The sequence below is a fragment of the Ischnura elegans genome, chromosome 11, assembly GCF_921293095.1.
Source record: "Ischnura elegans chromosome 11, ioIscEleg1.1, whole genome shotgun sequence".
NCBI lineage: Eukaryota > Metazoa > Arthropoda > Insecta > Odonata > Coenagrionidae > Ischnura > Ischnura elegans.
Window position 1 is genome coordinate 71,638,788 of NC_060256.1, and position 17,324 is coordinate 71,656,111.

The 17,324-nt window shown below is 39.4% G+C and overlaps 1 protein-coding gene across 1 annotated transcript in view; it reads left to right on the plus strand.

Annotated features, from left to right (window-relative positions):
* Positions 1-4,849: 4,849 nt before the first annotated feature.
* LOC124168491 (sodium/potassium-transporting ATPase subunit alpha) overlaps positions 4,850-17,324 on the plus strand; it is a 357,715-nt gene continuing 345,240 nt past the window's right edge. The window contains exon 1 of the mRNA XM_046546806.1: positions 4,850-5,042. Within this exon, the coding sequence (XP_046402762.1) occupies positions 5,031-5,042 (12 nt within the window). The 5' untranslated portion in view covers positions 4,850-5,030. The remainder of the gene's footprint in view (positions 5,043-17,324) is intronic.

The following is a 17,324-nucleotide window of genomic DNA, read 5'->3' on the forward strand; positions in this document are numbered from 1 at the left end:
AATACAGTGCCTTATCGTGGCACGGTTCTGTGAATCGGAGCACTACAGGGGATAAAATGTATTCCATGCGTGTTCTCTAAAGCGACTTTTGCAAATCTCACACGTGCTCCGAGACGACAAGCAATGCTAGGGCTACTGGCGGTAAAGGATATTGCCAGCCCACAGTGGGTTTCCAGGCTCTATTCTAAGGGGCAAAGGTATTTCTCATGGATATTATGTTTTAAATATGCTATCCTCCAATGCATACTTATTTCACAGCGTCGCAACAATAGTAGTGGATCAAGTGTATGCTACCTCCTCATTGCAAAGAAAGTCCTGCTGGCAAGGAGACGATGGACACATTTTTTACCGAACGAGGCAAAGAAATTATTTTTCTCTATCTAAAAGTAAACTGAGAATTAAATGTAGTACCTTGAACTCCATGGACAACAATCACCTGTAGGAAGTTTTTAAATAATTACAAGCGATAACCTGAAACATATTGGTCCCAACATTGGAGAGTTTAAGTTGTGAGAACAAGATACAAAATTTTATTTCAACGACGGACTGAAAGAAAAATAGCAGAAATGGAATGAAAAACTGAAGGTTATAATTAAATCTAATTTGGTTTATTTAACACTCGTACACGTACGTGAACAACCAAGTTTATTACCAGATGAACAGATATAGATCTTCATCATGTCTGAACAGAGTTGAAAATAAAGCTGCATAATTGAATATTTATCGAAAATTACTATTCACTTGGAACAAAACTGCTGTTCACTATCAATTCAAAATGTTTGCTTACGATTATTAGACTAGGGAATATGTTTGAGGAAAAGTTACAGGGGAAGGAAGAAAATATTTCACGAATATGTGCAAATTTCTGCACACAACTGATCAAGTTGCCGTAACTTCAAACTGAAACCAGCCCTTACTTAAACATATATCGAGACTACCAGCCTAGGAGTTAAACGCAATACTTTTAATACGCATTGTGCTAGTAATAGTGAACATTTTAGTTTGAATACGCGTCAAACCACCTCAGAAAACTAAAAGCTGGAGAATCGGCGACTTAATTAGAGATCCAGGGTGGAGAAAATGCTATGGTATTCGTCGCGACGGCATATGCACCGCATTGAGCCGCAGAAGAGATGAGAGAACAGATGGGGAGATAAGGGAAAAAATTAATCAGGGGTTGAAATCGCGATAACCCAATTGAGGCAGGAGGACGTGGGCGGGAGAAGAAGAGCGAAAAGTAGGGAGGGGAAAGTAGGGATGCTGGGAAGGAAGGAAGAGACGCAACCGGCGAGAGAAAGGTTGAGCGTGGTTAGGGATGAAATGTGGGGATAGCGTAGTAGGAGATGAGGGTTGCCATGGGGAAGGAGGAGGGAGCTGGAAGGTACGGGAGTAGTGGTGGTATAACGACGCGGGACATAAAGACTAGGAAAAGGGCGGGATCATTTTATGTGCGTCTTTGGCGCTGTTAGGTGCCACACAGAGGGGAAGAAAATAAGGTGTTAGCCCGTGAGGAAGGAAAGAATAGTATCAGGAAATTAAATGGGTTGGGGGTAGGGCTCGGTGTGGGTGAATTTGAGGTGTGGGGAAGGAGAATAGCCGAGGCCGGAATCGCTATCGTGGTGGGGGTATATCCAGACGTGGTTGCAGACGCGTCGAGGGGGGTTGAGGGTGGTTTTCCTTTCCCCCAACCCCTCGCGGGGACAGCCGTCGTAAAAAAATCAACGCGGCGAATGTTCGCCGCATGCTGAATGTCCCGCGCCTAGTGAGAACAACGTTAAGGGTCACCAGAGACGTAAATCATACGCGTAATGTCTGTGCCGCGATGAGGAAACATTACGCCTCTTTTAACTTTCATTATTGATGCAATGGCAAGCAGACAAGAGGGCTATTCTTTCCTTTTTAACTGGCACACAAAGAGCGCGATGAAAAGATGGTGATTATGGGAACGAGTAAGAGTAATTAAGAACATTAACCCTATCCCTCTTAATGTCTTTGGTGGAGCATTACCATTCCAAAAATGTGCAGGCATACTTCAAACAACTATTGTATCCATTCAAATTTTCATATCTAAAAACATGCTACTCGATTAGATTAGCATATTCATATGGCAATTGGTTTATCATCATTTATCATCAATTTAATGTAAAAAATACCAAATCTTTTGGAAATTGCATAGAATTTAAGGAAATCACTTATCTATTTCTATGAAATATGGAAATGATCTTTAAAATACATCGCAGATGAAAATATACTGTTTTTAATGAATGAGAATGAATGATTATTGATAAATTTATTGAAGTTTTTCACGCTATTCGTTGTGGTTGATTCACAAAAAATGTCTTAGTTTGCGAAGGCACCAGAGCTCTGAAAAGATTGAAAAGTAGACCATTGTATAAGGCGGAATGACGACGCAGCAGCTGCATTATAACTTGCTAATAAAAACTTATTTTCTTTTAAAATTTGAGTATCCTAAATAGAAAAATATTCCGTTTCAACATAAGTACCGGCTTATAAACTTCGTACAAAGCATATTCTTCCCGAAGTATGAAGAACGAATCAGAAGAAATTCGGCCAGTCAATGAAGAAAATTGTTTCGTATCCGCTACCATCTCTTGGCCCTGCTGTTGTGCTAAGGGCGACATCCTCAAAATATGGTTTAGCACGATCCAATCGATCTTCATTTATTGCTTTAAGTGTTTCGTTACAGCTATACATATACATTATCATATCTCTCCCATATTTTTCTCGCAAACGAAAAGACGGATTGGGATAAATGCAGTGCGGGAAAATCGATCAACGCATGAGAATATAATCGCCTTATTTTAGGGCACAGAACGAAATCAATAGGAGGACGAAGGGATAACAGTTTTGACGTTATTTCGTTTCCATTATAACTGTATGCGTCCAAGTGAACGACCACCGCAAATAAGTATACAGGCATAAATTCGGTATCCATACTTGATCTTCCCCTTGGTCAGTCTTACGAGCCACCAAGATAGATATATAGAACAAGAAGAAATACCAGCAAGGGAAAAGTACTATCAATAGCTTATTCACTTTCATGCTTTGAGTTTGCCATTGTGCAAGCCGTAATTGGACTGCGGCAGGATATTTAGTAAGAATGGTAATTACACCTGTTTCAAAGCACTACCTTCCATTCAATTCAGTATTTCCTCTTTCAGTTTTCAAATTTTTACCTTTGTACAAATGTATCAGCTCTATACATTTTAATGGACAACACGTACATCTATAAGATTTACTAAAACCGTTCTAGTCATACTGAATTAAGTCAGAGGCTAATGAACTAATCAAAATGTGGAAAGCTGGTTATAAATTTCAATATATTTATCATAAAAAAACTCTTGAGGAAACCCCCATTTACTGTTTCCATCTTGCAAGAAAAGAAAGATATTCAAGAAAAAACTGAAAGGTATCGACCGATCCCATGCAATGAATAGCAAGAAGCTTTGGGACGGAGTAGGCCGGCATCTGCATGGCTTCTGCGTTTTCGCCAAGTTTATTGGCTTGACTAGGCAACAGTTATGTTGTAATCCCACGAAGTGTCTTCCGGTTGAACGTTGGGGGTAGTGGTTTTTGGTCGCTAATGAAACATAATATTCGAATGATATCCTTAGTACCTCCTCTCTTTTCGGAGCAACTGACAGCCGTTTTCTTAGAAAAAACCGTCTATCATTTTTATTCAAATTCAGAGTTATCAAGACATTATTCAACACAAGAAGACAGCTACATTCTTTTATCATCTTACCAACGTGAGAGTGCATGGCGGATTTTCGGTGGAAATTTAAAACAGAAAAAATGATCACATATACACTCATATTGTATGTCCCACAAATATTTTAATGTCGGACACAGGTTTTGACACTACACACTACGTCATTCTCAAGACATATGTATAGTGTCGAAACCTGGTTCATACCATTAAAAAATTTGTGGAACATACATCATTAGTGTATCTGTGAATATGTTATTTTGTATCATCTTAACTACCTTGAAAAGTAATAGACTTTCTACTGGCGATAAATATATCAGGGGAGCCATGGAATCCTAAACCTATTCTCTACTAAACTAACACATTCAGGCCAAAAGAAAAGACCGATGCATACGAGAAGAATGTGAACGCCACTTCACACAGACCGATTGAAGCGGCGGAATATGGCCCCCCTGAAAAACCCTGCACAAGTATCCATTGATTTAATTCTACCAATCACGAAACGGAAAGAGAGTGAAACGGTAGCGGGGGGAGAGAGGGCGGAGAAAAAGAGACAGGGAGATAACGTGGTTCGGGAATAAAATTTACACAAAATAAAAAAATTTTTAAAAATTACAGTAACTCGATTCGGGACTCCCCAACACCACACTAGCGAGGCGGGGGCCGCATTATACCGAGCGCCACACAGTTGTGTTTCTCCCATCCCACTCCTGGAAATCGTGCGCGAGAAAGAGAGAGAGGAGGCTATTTTCGAATGGGAACAAAAGGGAGGGATGAATAGGTAAGGCAGGGTGGGAGCGTGGGGAAGGTTAGGGGTACGGCAAGGGGTACACGAGGGACGTGGGGAAGGGGGGGGGGAACAGTCTAGGGTAATAGGGGAGGGGTATGAGGAGAGGGGGGTGACCAACCCCCCTACCACCCCTCCGCCCCACCCCACTTCCCGTGCACCGTTCCTCCGAACCCCTTCCACCGCCTCCAGACCTTCCCACCCCACTCTAAGCCCTCCCCCACACGGTAACCCATCCCCCCACACCGGCGCGATACGTCCTGTGCGCCGATCTTGGCAAGGCTCCCGACCGGCTCTGCCCTCACCGAGGATCGATCTCCTGCCCACTGCCGCTCAGCTCTCCGTACACGACGCCCCGGACCACCTTTATTAAGGAGACAGAGTCGAAGGAGGAACTTCACCGGGTGAAGATCATCACTCCCGAGACCCGAGTAATTTTCCGGCCGCAGCGGAGGAGACTATCACGAGGGGGAACTCGGTTTCGAACAACGCGGAAGGGAAGAACAGCCGAGGATGCCGCCCCAGGTAAGAGTTTTAACAGGACACTGTCCGAGAGAAACGCGTGCAAATCGGGAAGAGATATTGGGAAGAAGGTTGCTCATTCCCCAGCTCGTTCGAAACGTGTTTGCGGCTCAACCACGAGGTTTTTCCCCGTTCCTAAAAGAACCGCCCGACACCGGAAAGTGCTACTGTCAACCAGGGAGGTTCGCTGAGAATGGAGGATTAATGTTCCAGGCGCCTCGACACCCGTGACGGAGTGCGAGATGAAATTAATGGACAACGTATATCCATCCCCCTTTTCTCCCCCGCGGGTATCATGGTTCCGGAAAAAGAACCAAGATGGACGCCCTTTTCCTTTCCGTGGATAACGTTCTCTAAAAAAAAAACCTTCTCAGAAATTCTCACTTTCGCGAATCCCCTCGGGAGACGATGTAAGTTCTCCCGAATAGGTGTTCCTTGATCCCATTCCTCCCCACCTATCTGTCTTGTGCTGGGAAATCGACTCCAGAACGTTCCAAGGATGAAGGTTCAATTTCGGCCGAATTCCGCTGGCCCGGATTCTACCCCACACCTCCAGTACCTCCTCAACAAACGGCTACCTCACCCTTCTTTTTCCCAACCACCAGAACCAGCGTGCAGAGTGCCATTAAGATCTGCTCGCCTGGGGACTCTCGTGCTCAAGTGCTTCTGCTGCTCAGGATGACTTGAATCCACCCTCGAGAACGTGTGACAAAAACATTCACAATGAAACCGATGGGAGTAATTCGTGCAATTACTGTTAACTATGCTCAATTCTACCGGATAAATAGATGAAGGTTCCAACGGTATCACCGAAAACATCGTCTTTCAAAAGGGTCCTGGAATCTAGACTCCCGGAAACGGATCCAATATTCCCAAAAATATCGTGCATGTAATGGATTGATACGTGCAATAGCATTTTTTCGAAGTGCTGCTTATTCGCTGGACATCACAAAGTGACTGGCGAGTCATTGATCAGGTACCATCTGCAGTGCCGAAAAGCCCCGGATGACGTAATCCTATAGATTCTTTCTGTTTCTCGTATTTCCAGCAATTTTTCCCTTTCATTCTTTTACCTTCAGTCTCTCTTTGTTATCTTTATCACTGTCTCCGGCATGCAATTCTCAAATATCTAACGTAATCCATTTCAAGGAGCCTAGGAGATAATAATCAGATAACCTATATTAATCTCAGGACTGATCCTAGAAGGAAAGATTACCTTTTACTCCAAAATCAAATTCAATATGAGCGATGAATCGGTTCGATCATATTCGAAAAAAATCTATGCAATTACATCTCACGGCCATTGTAACCCGAGACTCGAAAATTCGCCTTCGATAATGATTTCTCTCCCTACCAATCCAGCAGCGGCATCGAAAGTAGGGCAACTCCCAGCCTTCGCTAGCAAAGTTTACGTAACTGCATGGATGAAGTCTTACTTCTATGATAGCTGTAAGCTCCACCTTCCATAAACGTATTTCAACTCTTAAACTTAATTTCATAGACATGGGCAACTTGAAATTTAGTTGTTACTTTCCGCAGTATGGGCAAAAAATATATTATGAAATGGCCACTCATCTACATTATTTTGGGCAAAGTCAGCTCAAATATTTCCATTCATAACTGCCACTTAAACGATCAAATTTCAAACGTCACCATAAAAAAAACTATTCGGCCTTTGACAATGCCAAATAGTCGCTCACATTGAGTCCATTTTTATTCTCTCCCTCTTAGCTAAGGAATTAACATACACGCGCGTTAGTCATTATGATCCGTAAGATTAATTCTAGTGTACCCAAAATGCGGTATTGCCGTGGAATATTTCCTTCGTATCCCAATAAAAATGGCCTAAAATCAGTCAAATTTAGCGGAATGATATTAATTTTCTTGCCATTAACTGGTAAACTGGATGACAATTTTGCGAGGACTTGAATTATCTCTGAAGAAAGGTTTTTGATAGTACCATACAAATATGATCCAGAAACACAATTAGGAACTTATTGAAATGCACTTTCAGGTTGACAATTATATCTTGATTACAACTAACTTTGATATTTTCAACAGATAACCCTTATTTCGGCAAGGAGTAGAATTATACCACCATGTATAAACATTTCTCCTTCGCAAATGATATAATTAACTACCAGAAAAATGCTTTGAAGCTCCCATAAATATAAAAAATTTCATTTTATTTTTTATTATTCTTTGTGAATAGAGTAATAAATGTAGAACATTCATAATATCGCATATAACACCGGCATAAAAAGTGAACAATTTTTGAGAAAACAATTCAATAGTAGCGAGGAATAATTATCGATGAAATTGACCATATTTTTTTATGAAGGGAAGTAGATGTCGGCTAAAAGTGTCACAGCATTTACTGCAATTCAAGGAGACCCAATTAGGCTTTTTAAAAATTCACCATTTCCTGTAGACAAACACTTGAGCAAGAATTGCTAGCCACTTCCATTGCATTGAATAGTACAGAATTTTTATAATACGAGATATCTAGGAAGCAGTTGGATGAACATATTTTTCTCCTTTACTGTAATCATAATCCTCTATTTTAGCATTTTTCTGCGTTAGTACGCGACATGACTTATACCTTTCTCGGGGAAAAAGGAATTTTCTACCTTGGAGGAGCCTTCCAATATCGACATTTCGTTCCTAGCTTTTCCAATTTCCTCCCTCAAGGGTCGTACCTGCTTCGAGGAGCTCCAACCTCCGTCTTTTTGCTTTGGAAAAGAATGCGTTAAAGTTGCAATTAGGGTCAAGACATAGTCTTTTTAGCGTCCTTTTGCCTTTTTTCTCACAACTGCTTTTGTCTAGCTTCACTGTCTCGATGGGGTCCTGTGAGAGGTACAGGGAATATGCGGGGAAGAAAAAGAGCGAGCGACGAACTACAAAGCTTTCCAAAGGTTTCGCGATGAAATAGTAGCAGTTAGGCTCACTACGTCAGCCAGACTGCGACAAGGTATGGCGACAAGAGATCTTCTAGAGGAAAATGGCTGACCGTGTTTTTCCGAAGCAAAAAAAAACGTGAAAATGAGGTAACCAAGCTACTATTAAACTTTAATAACAAAATTCTACTCTACAAAAGACTAAGATGACACCAAAGATGGGATAACAAGGTAGGAAAGTTCCAAGGAGTAAACATTTTGCAGTAATTCGCATTTTTTAATTTAACTTTCCAGTAGGTAATTTTCTTCCCTCATTAACATTATCCTGATTCACCCCACATGCTCTTTCCTTTCCGAGTCAGGATCGACAGACAATATTTTTTTCCAGACAGCATAATGCCAATGAAGTGTTGAGTCCAGCATTCAAATTAATTCAAAATTCATTTGGTACAAAAAAATCAAAGAGTTACTTGGCCCGTTCACTCGCGACATTGCCAGTTTTAGCCGATCCTCTCTTGATGAGCCTAACTGCAGCGATATTACATAGGTCAACTTCGCCAATGAACTAAGATAATGCACTAATTTTTCGCAATATTTCCTGGCCAATGAACAACAGCATTGAGAAGTTTTTTTGCATTACTTTAGTTTCCGTGTTTCTTTTCTTTTAAAACTCAACTCTCAAAAATTTTATGAAATAGAGAAGTATTTTACACAAATATCTATTGCAATATTTTAGATGACTACATACAAGTCATGTATACCATTTCAATTGGGATATTTCTAAGCATCTTTACCACTCTCAGTGATAAAATGAGTGATTTTTTTGCCATCTTCCAAGCATACTCTGAAACCCTAAATTCTTTATTCGGTGACCCTTCTGTTCGTAAACAGGAAAACCAAAGTTCAAAGATTTAATGAAAAAGAGAGATGACCATCATTGATTGATTTCAGTCCGATGATAACTTCCTTAGCTTAATACATGTCATGGTTCCAAGTAAAAGGAAAGTTTTTACCCAATTTTTATGAGTTGGATGAGACTTCGTCGAATGAGAGGAGATGATAAAGTAACCAACCACATGGATATTATATTATGGCGAAATGAAATGAAAATCGATTTTAAAATCTCATTGAATTCTTGTAAAAAAATCTTCATGGGTATATTCATCGCGATTAACACCGCGATAGCGACTGGTTAACTCCATTCTTTATACCACCACACACTCCGTTATGAATACCACCAAAACTAAGCACATTTTCATACCATTCTAGGCAACTGCCACTATAAATTCAATTTATTTGTTACAATGATCGCATATGGGTCAGTATTCCTTCCAATATGTATTCCTTCATTGTAATGCTTCCGCTATTGCCAAAAATAGAGAACACACCAGAGTAGGGGAGTCATATCTCTGAAAAAACTATTTGCTATGTAATCAAGCATTCATAAATATTTTTGATCCCATGCAGCAATATATTACTCTGCATTTTCTTAATGTCATAAATATTTAGATATACCCTGATGAACACCATCAATAAATGGCTATGCACTTCCTTATCCATTATATTTCATTCTTCCATCTCAGTTTTTGGCTCGAACACGATAGGTATCACATACCACTAAAAATGTGAAATTCTTAATCATTTAACAGAGATAGCAACAACGAATGAACCTGATTTTATTGTAACAGAAACATTAATGTAACAGGAACCAATTAAATGCATGCACCTAACATTCTAGCGGAATTCCAAGGAATGTGATCAGTTTATAAAAGTCATTTTGAGAGTGACTTTTTTTGGCAATAGTACTAGCTTAAGAATTACCTCACGAATGACACGAGTCGTGAATAAATACTCGCGACTAATATTGGTATATTCATTCGTACTCCTGTTGAATAAGAATAAATTTACGAGTCGTGCTGATTAGGATTTTAAAATGAAAAAATGAAAGTTCATGGGATTTTTGGAAATACGCCTTTATTTTTGCGGTGGTCAGTTTCTCCTCCCCATCCCTTACGCTTCTTCTTCCGATATCGAAAATGACTCGATACGATATGTTCCAGTTCCTCTGTCCTTTTGCGTGACGAAAAAAGGGTCACCAAGACTTCCTTTGAAAAGAAGGTCCCTTTTTCTGCGATATCTACATACTTCAACCTCAGTTTTCAGCTCCAACATGATAGATATCACATATTACTAAAAATGTGAAATCCTCAAATAGGTAAAACAAGGAGAGCTACAACGAGTTCACCCGATTCATTCTCGACGTTAATGTAACGAGAATGAAATAAATCCATGCACCTTACATTCAAGCGGAATTCCTATGAATGCGATCTGTTTTCAAAAAAAAAGTCATTTTGACAGTAAAAATTTTAGGCTATAACGGTGCCTTAAGAATTACCTAACGAATTATACGAGTCAAGGATAAATACTCGTGGAGAGTAGTCGTATATTTATTCGTACTCGTGACGCTCTGATTGGAATTTGAGAATGAAAAACAAATGGAAGTTGGGATTGGACTTGTGGAAATATACATATATTTTTGCGGTGGTCAGTATCTCCCTCCCATACCTAACGCATCTCCTTCCGATATCGAAAATGACTCCATGCGATATGATCCAATTCCTCTCTTAGGCATAAAGAAAAAAGGGTCCCTTTGACTTCCTCTGAAAAGAAGTTCCATTTTCCAGCATTATCTGTATATACTTCAACCTCAGTTTTCAGCTCAAACGAGGTATATATCACAAAGCACTAAAAATGCAGAATTCTTCAGACTGGTAACAGGGCCAGCGGCAACGAAAAAATCCGATTCACACCAAGGTAACGAGAACCAATTAAATCCATGCATCTTAAATTTAAACGGAATTCCAAAGAATGCGATAAGTTTAAAAAAGTTACTTTGATAGTACACTTTTTGGCTAATAATAGTGCCTTATGAATTGTCTAACGAATTAGACGAGATGTGGATAAATAATGGTGTCGAGTACTGGTGAATTTTCTCGTACTCGTTTCGAGTAAGAATAAATGTGCGATTCGCGCTGATTATTTATAATTTGAAAATTAAAACAAATGAATTGGAATGGGACCTGTGGAAATACACCAATGTTTTTGCGGTGGTCAGTTTCTCCTTCTCATCTCTTATGCATCTACTTCCGATATCGAAAATGGCTCCATGCGATACATTCCAATTCCTCTGTCCTTTTGCGATACGAAAAAAGGTTCCCCAAGACTTCCTCTGAAAAGAAGTTCCTTTTCCCTGCGATCTCTCGTTAGACATCCCATGCGAGGAAGGTTCGCTTAATCCCTTCCTTTTCCGAGCCTTTCTGTTATCAACCTCCTTCCTCTTTCATCTCTCTTTTCTAAAGCCATTAGAGTCCCCCACTTTTCCATTAGAATGCCATTGCCACCGTGAAATGAGACCGAGGAAAGAAGACCATTCGTGGGAACTGTTGCCGAAGTTTTCACCTGATTGCCGACGAAGAGTTAATGCGACCATTTTTTTAATAAATGAAACTTTGTGCGCGCCTTTTCAGAAACTGATTCATCACGATCGTTTATAATGTGCTATACAAGCGAAGGAAATATTATAAAAAAATATTTCCGCAATATTCCTTCACTTGACTCTAAAATTCAAGCACTTAGCACCGTTTGTTTCAAGGATTTATAACCTTTTTTCTGGAGTCACGGAAAAATTAAATCCCCCAAATCAAAGCAGTTATGATCCCAAATGTGTTCTAAGCAGAAAATTAGTCCAAGCTATAGAGGAAATATTTTATCAATTTACTTGAATACATGATAATGTAGCTTGCAGTAAAAAAAGTTAAATATTTTCTCAATGTGGCAATGATTCCAAAACCTCGTCAAGGGCACCATCATGGCCGATTATGGATACCAAATACAGTTTTTCCCTGAAAATGACCGACAGTAGATACACATACATTCACGTCAAAATTAGCAGCTTGATTCATATTACCGTTGATGGCATTTCGTTTGAACTGTTTTGATCGAACTTTACGGAGAAAGAGGGCACGAAATACGAGTTTTCATTCCATCAAATAACCTTCTGCTATTACAATATAGTGATACTGAAATAAAAGCGATCATATGACTGCGACAAAGTGGGGCAATCACTACACGCGCTGAGATAAAGCATGACCAAATCTGAGACTAGCTTTTTTAATATTCATGCCAAAACATCAAGACGTGCAGGGCTTACACAGCCTTCATAATGCTTCATTGATTGTACATTGCAGGTTGATTGAACACTATTTTACATCTTTGTGTAAGAGAGGATTGCCTTCCCATATCTAACTTCCAACTATTCTCATAGAGATAGCGCTTTTAAAATAAGAGCTATAATCAGTGTCCACTTATTTTTAAAAAGCTGTTGAAGAGACCATGGGACCAAGGGTTCCGTTATGATGTTTTCAATTTCTTTTTGCATCGTATGTTCATGTTACCACTAGGCCAATGGCCTACTTGTAACAATGTAATGATGATAATAATAATATTCCCAACGGATAATGACATCAATAGATGTTTTGCTGTTCCCTAAAGTGACTACTGTGCATATTAATACCTTTATTTCTGTGCTATTTCGATTTATCATTCTATCAAGAATCGATCTAACAGTCTATGTAAAAGCATTCTAGCAAAGCTAAGCTAGTTCAAAAATCCTTAGGCACACTCCGCCTGTCGCATTATTCTATGTTTTTAATTTATATTTCCTTTAATGCATTAAAAATTCCATGTTGAGAATGATTGACGGACAGAATTAGACAGTAAGTGCATTCATTACTCAAAATATCACCCCTCAAATAAAATTTCGCCTTAATTCACAAATTCACTGTTTTGCTCATAAATTTTTCGTTCTAATTTAATTATATTTTTCTAAACTATTTTTTCCGCACGAGTCCACAGATATTACGCACCCAGCATAGCCAAATTATTTCAGAAAACTTCCATAAATTATATTAGTTAAACCTCATCGACGACAAAGAGAACAACAAAATTCTTTCACCTCTGACATACATTTTCTAAAATATGGTGGTAATGCCTGTTCATAGTGAGTAAAGTGAAACTATGGCCGAGAGAGGGAACATCTATCATGGAACTCTATTATTTTTAGGTGTAATGGACTTTAGCGGTGTTTCATACACTTAATGCCAAATTATCATTATTATTATGCATAGAATATCATTTTGCACCGAACAGAGGCTCTGGGGAAAGTATAATATACAAACAACATTCTTCACTTAAATATCCTTTGTTATATTTCCAGAGCGTAATTATTTTCCAAATAAGCTCCATGAAAGAAAAACTTTAGGAATTTGCAAAAAAAATCCAACAGCAACGATGGCCAGCAAAGGGTTGGCAATTACTTCTCACTACGTAATAATAAGGTCCATAAAATTATATGCTAACGTTAACATGCTCTTTCTCGCAGATGGTGTAGTGTGCTGAGCATTATGACCGCACACCAAACCTTTCTCATCGACGTAGTTCCGAGAGCATATTATATCGAAAGTTGACGTTTCCACTTTGTGAAATTCATTCGATTGTACATCCATTTGTGTCATAACTATCAAGAAACATTTTATTGAAATATATTGTCTCTTAGAAAAAATCTGTTTCCATTGCACCAAGATGGATTTATTTTTAAACTAGCTCCTTGTGGAAAAAAATAGCTTTTTTTGTAATCAAACTTCGACTCCGGGTATAATGGAAGCATCTATTAACGAGAATAAAAAGAAAAGCCTCTAGTCTCTCAGAGACATAATCGTAGCAGCAATTCGCTTTGAATGCAAATTATTCACACCTCAATATTAGCTATGGTATTTCTCTACCGTAGGCAGCAATTAATTCTAACAGAGCTTTGATCAAATGATCTCAAACAGAATTTCGTCATAAGTAGGTTTCAAAATTCATCTCTTCTTTCCGGGTTCCGTCCGCGTTGTCATTTTGATGGTGAAGTTCCACAGCAGGTTGAGAGATCCTGACCTGAGGACGCCTACAGCAAAGTTGGTGAAACGTCGCCATTAACATGGCAACGCGGTAGGAACCCGGAAATCTACCCTACTGCGAACCTGGACGCCGCGAAAACTTACATCAGAAACATAAGTAACAGTTATCTAACAAAGAAATGTTCAAATGACCACGTTTCTATTTCAAGAACGTAGGTTTCCTCTATAGTGCGGCTTCGATATGCTTTCCCTAACACCAGCCATCGACGATTTCGCCCCAAATCTAATTCCTAAAAGGTATTGGGAGGCGGAACAAGAGAACGAACGACCCAGGGAGTGGAGGGAATGAAAGAGGAAGGCCACCTCCTCCCCTTTTCCGGAAATCACCTCACGTCCAGGCGCCATCAAAGCCCCTCTCCACCCGCCGTCTCGAGCCCCTTCCCGCCCCCCCCCCCCCCCCCCCCCGATCGTAATTCCCCCGACCCAACCGACCCCGTCGGTCGCAATCCCCCTATCGCCGACAGTCTCATCCAATTCGACCCGAGCCCACACACGTATACGCGAAGGCCGGAACTTTCTCCTCCCACCACACACCATACCTAACCCCCCCTAGCCGCTCCCGCACCCCCGCCTTCGGCCCTGATTTTGACCAAAGTATCCTTCTCGCTTCGCCAACGCCTGAGGCCGCCACTCAATCTCCCCACATCCCCACTGCGAGGCGGCCGAAATCTTTTTGCTTAGACCTTTGCCACCCCAGGGTTGTACCTGCGCATGGTCAGCATCGCTATAATTTACATGCCGTATCCATCTGCTCCCATTTTCCTTGAGCACTTTGCTCCGAAGTAAAAATATCTGTTGGGATAATGAATTAAGGCTCCGACCTCATACAGCTCCAAAGTCAATCTGAATAAAACATAAAAACAGAGTCACAAAAATTGTATGTTTCGCAAATTTTTGGTAGGTAGACCCAGGTTTCGACACTGTGCACTAAGTCATTTTCAAAGAAATGACAATCGATTTCATGTTACACAGTTCCACCAAGTATCGCCATCCACTCTAAAGTTGATTAATTTGAATGATTGATGGTTAGCCTAGCTATAATTTATATAAAGTACCCCAGCTTTTATTAACGATTTTGTTCCGATGTAAGAATTTCTGCTGGCATAATAAATTAAGGCTCCGACTCCGTGCAGCTGGAAAGTTAATTTGAATGTGCGGTGCGAAATAACTCAACTTTGCAATGTTCCTTAAAACTATATTATTCATACCCTGGGTAGCAACTACTAAATAATCATTATTATAGTCAGATAGTCATCAGGGTGGACTATCTAGTACTAGGAACTCAGGGTCGGAACAATAAAGGTTTGTGGGGAATTACAAACTGAGTTGTTTCACACTATAGATATGTGGTTCCACCAAGGGAAGCCTGAACGCTTGACATATATTAATTTGAATGCTTGATAGATCTCCGCAGAAAGAAGTGTACGGTGAAAACGCATGAATACTTTGTTTCGAATGAAAAAATTAGCTAAAAATACACTTTCATGTCAAATGATTACCTATCTTTACCCCCAGCCTGCTTACCGCACTGCCTTGGGCCCTGATTTTGACCAAAGTATCCTTCTCGCTTCACTGACGCCTGAAGGCGCCCCTCAATCTCTTCACTCCGAGGCGAACGAAATCTTTCACCAAAAAACTGAATAATATCTCAAAAATTTTTGAATCTATAATGCAGGATCTTTTTTCATAATTAGGTGCCTTTACAATAAATTATTTCTTTCGTCAATTTAATGTATCTCAGCAACGCGTAAAATCTCTAATAAGTATTCGTTATAATGGATAATGAAATTGTATTCAGAGTAAAGAATGCAAACTTTTCGTCCTAATAAAGATTTTCAAACTGAGGAAGAGTTAAGAAATTAATTCAGCATATAAGCAGGAAAGTCATTTTCTTTCACTTCTGCTATTTATGACACCTGCAGGAATAGTGTTTCTCATCTTGCACTGAGATATGCACACACTAACTGAATCCGAGTCCGAATCCCGGAGTGTGCTTTAGTAAAGTGAGGTTATAGCTCACCCAAACTAAGGCACAGGCGTGTGAATTTCACACATTAAAGATAGGGGAGTACTTTCCAAAGGCCCTCTTCTCTGGGAGTGTACTTAGATTTTACTTGGCTTTGATTCTGTAAGTTTTCGATCAGTAGTCTTAAAAACTTCCATTGGTACAAAATTTCGCTAAAATTTGTAAGATTAGCGCTAAATATATTCTAGTCTCGTAATAAAACTAAGGAAAATATTACGAAACACGATGGGAGGCTACTACCAGTACAAACTTGGCTTGGTTTGGCCTACATCTTAGGCCAAACTGCAATACACTGGTGTACGTCGTATTGCCAGGAACGGGAGCAACGGCAGTTGGTAATTGGACTAGAACTCTTGATACCATGCCTATGTTCGTTAGACAGTGAAGCATTTCTGAAGATGAAACACCTTTTTAAAGAAAAAAATTCAGATTGAAAGTGAACTAATCAGGTTAGCCTTCTTCAAGACATTGACATTGGCAAGACAGCATATTGGCATCTCTTCAAAAAAATAAGTCAGAAAATGTACGTCCTTTCTGGAGAAAACAGGTCACAGCCCATAGCCTCCATAACGTATAAGAGCATTTTTTGCAGCAAAACAATCCACAGATATGAAGGGAATAAACATGAATTTTTTTTCGACTATATTCGCTCATTTTTCATCTCAGAATTGAGATTCTGGCGGCGACTAATATGCTAATTTTGTAGGCTCAATGACAATGGAGAAATGCTACCCTGTAGCCAACTCCCGGTCAAGTCACATATATCTAGCTGCAATTTAACGTTTACGAGGCAATCTTTTGACATAAAAGAGTATTTATAACTAATTTTATAATTTAAAAAATATTTCATACATTTTTCCCGCTCACTTATATTTTGTGGAGACATATCAAACATTCAAATTAACTTTCGAGCTGTATGGGGTGGGAGTCTTAATTCATTATCCCAGCTGAAATTTTAACACCGTGTTCAAGACAAATGAACAAAGTTTTCAAGGCAAATGGGATAAGGTAATATGAAGAGCGAGTTGGAATAATCCAATATTTTTTACTTATTTTTTTCTCATCACTTAAGTCACATAAAATAAGCCATGATAGCTATAGGAGGCAATTGGCTAATAGCCTGAGATCCATTAGTAAGGAGCTACAAAACGCCACATTAAAATTATCAAAATATTTCTCCTAATTAATAAAACGTAGTCATTTCTTGTTAAATTTGGCCTTCTTATCTGATTTACATCAACATGCATCTCTTTAATTTTCTAAAGGATTTATAAATGTATTAATATTGGTTTCCAAAACATATTTCAAATTTTAACATTACTCTTGCAGGCTTCAATAATGCAAA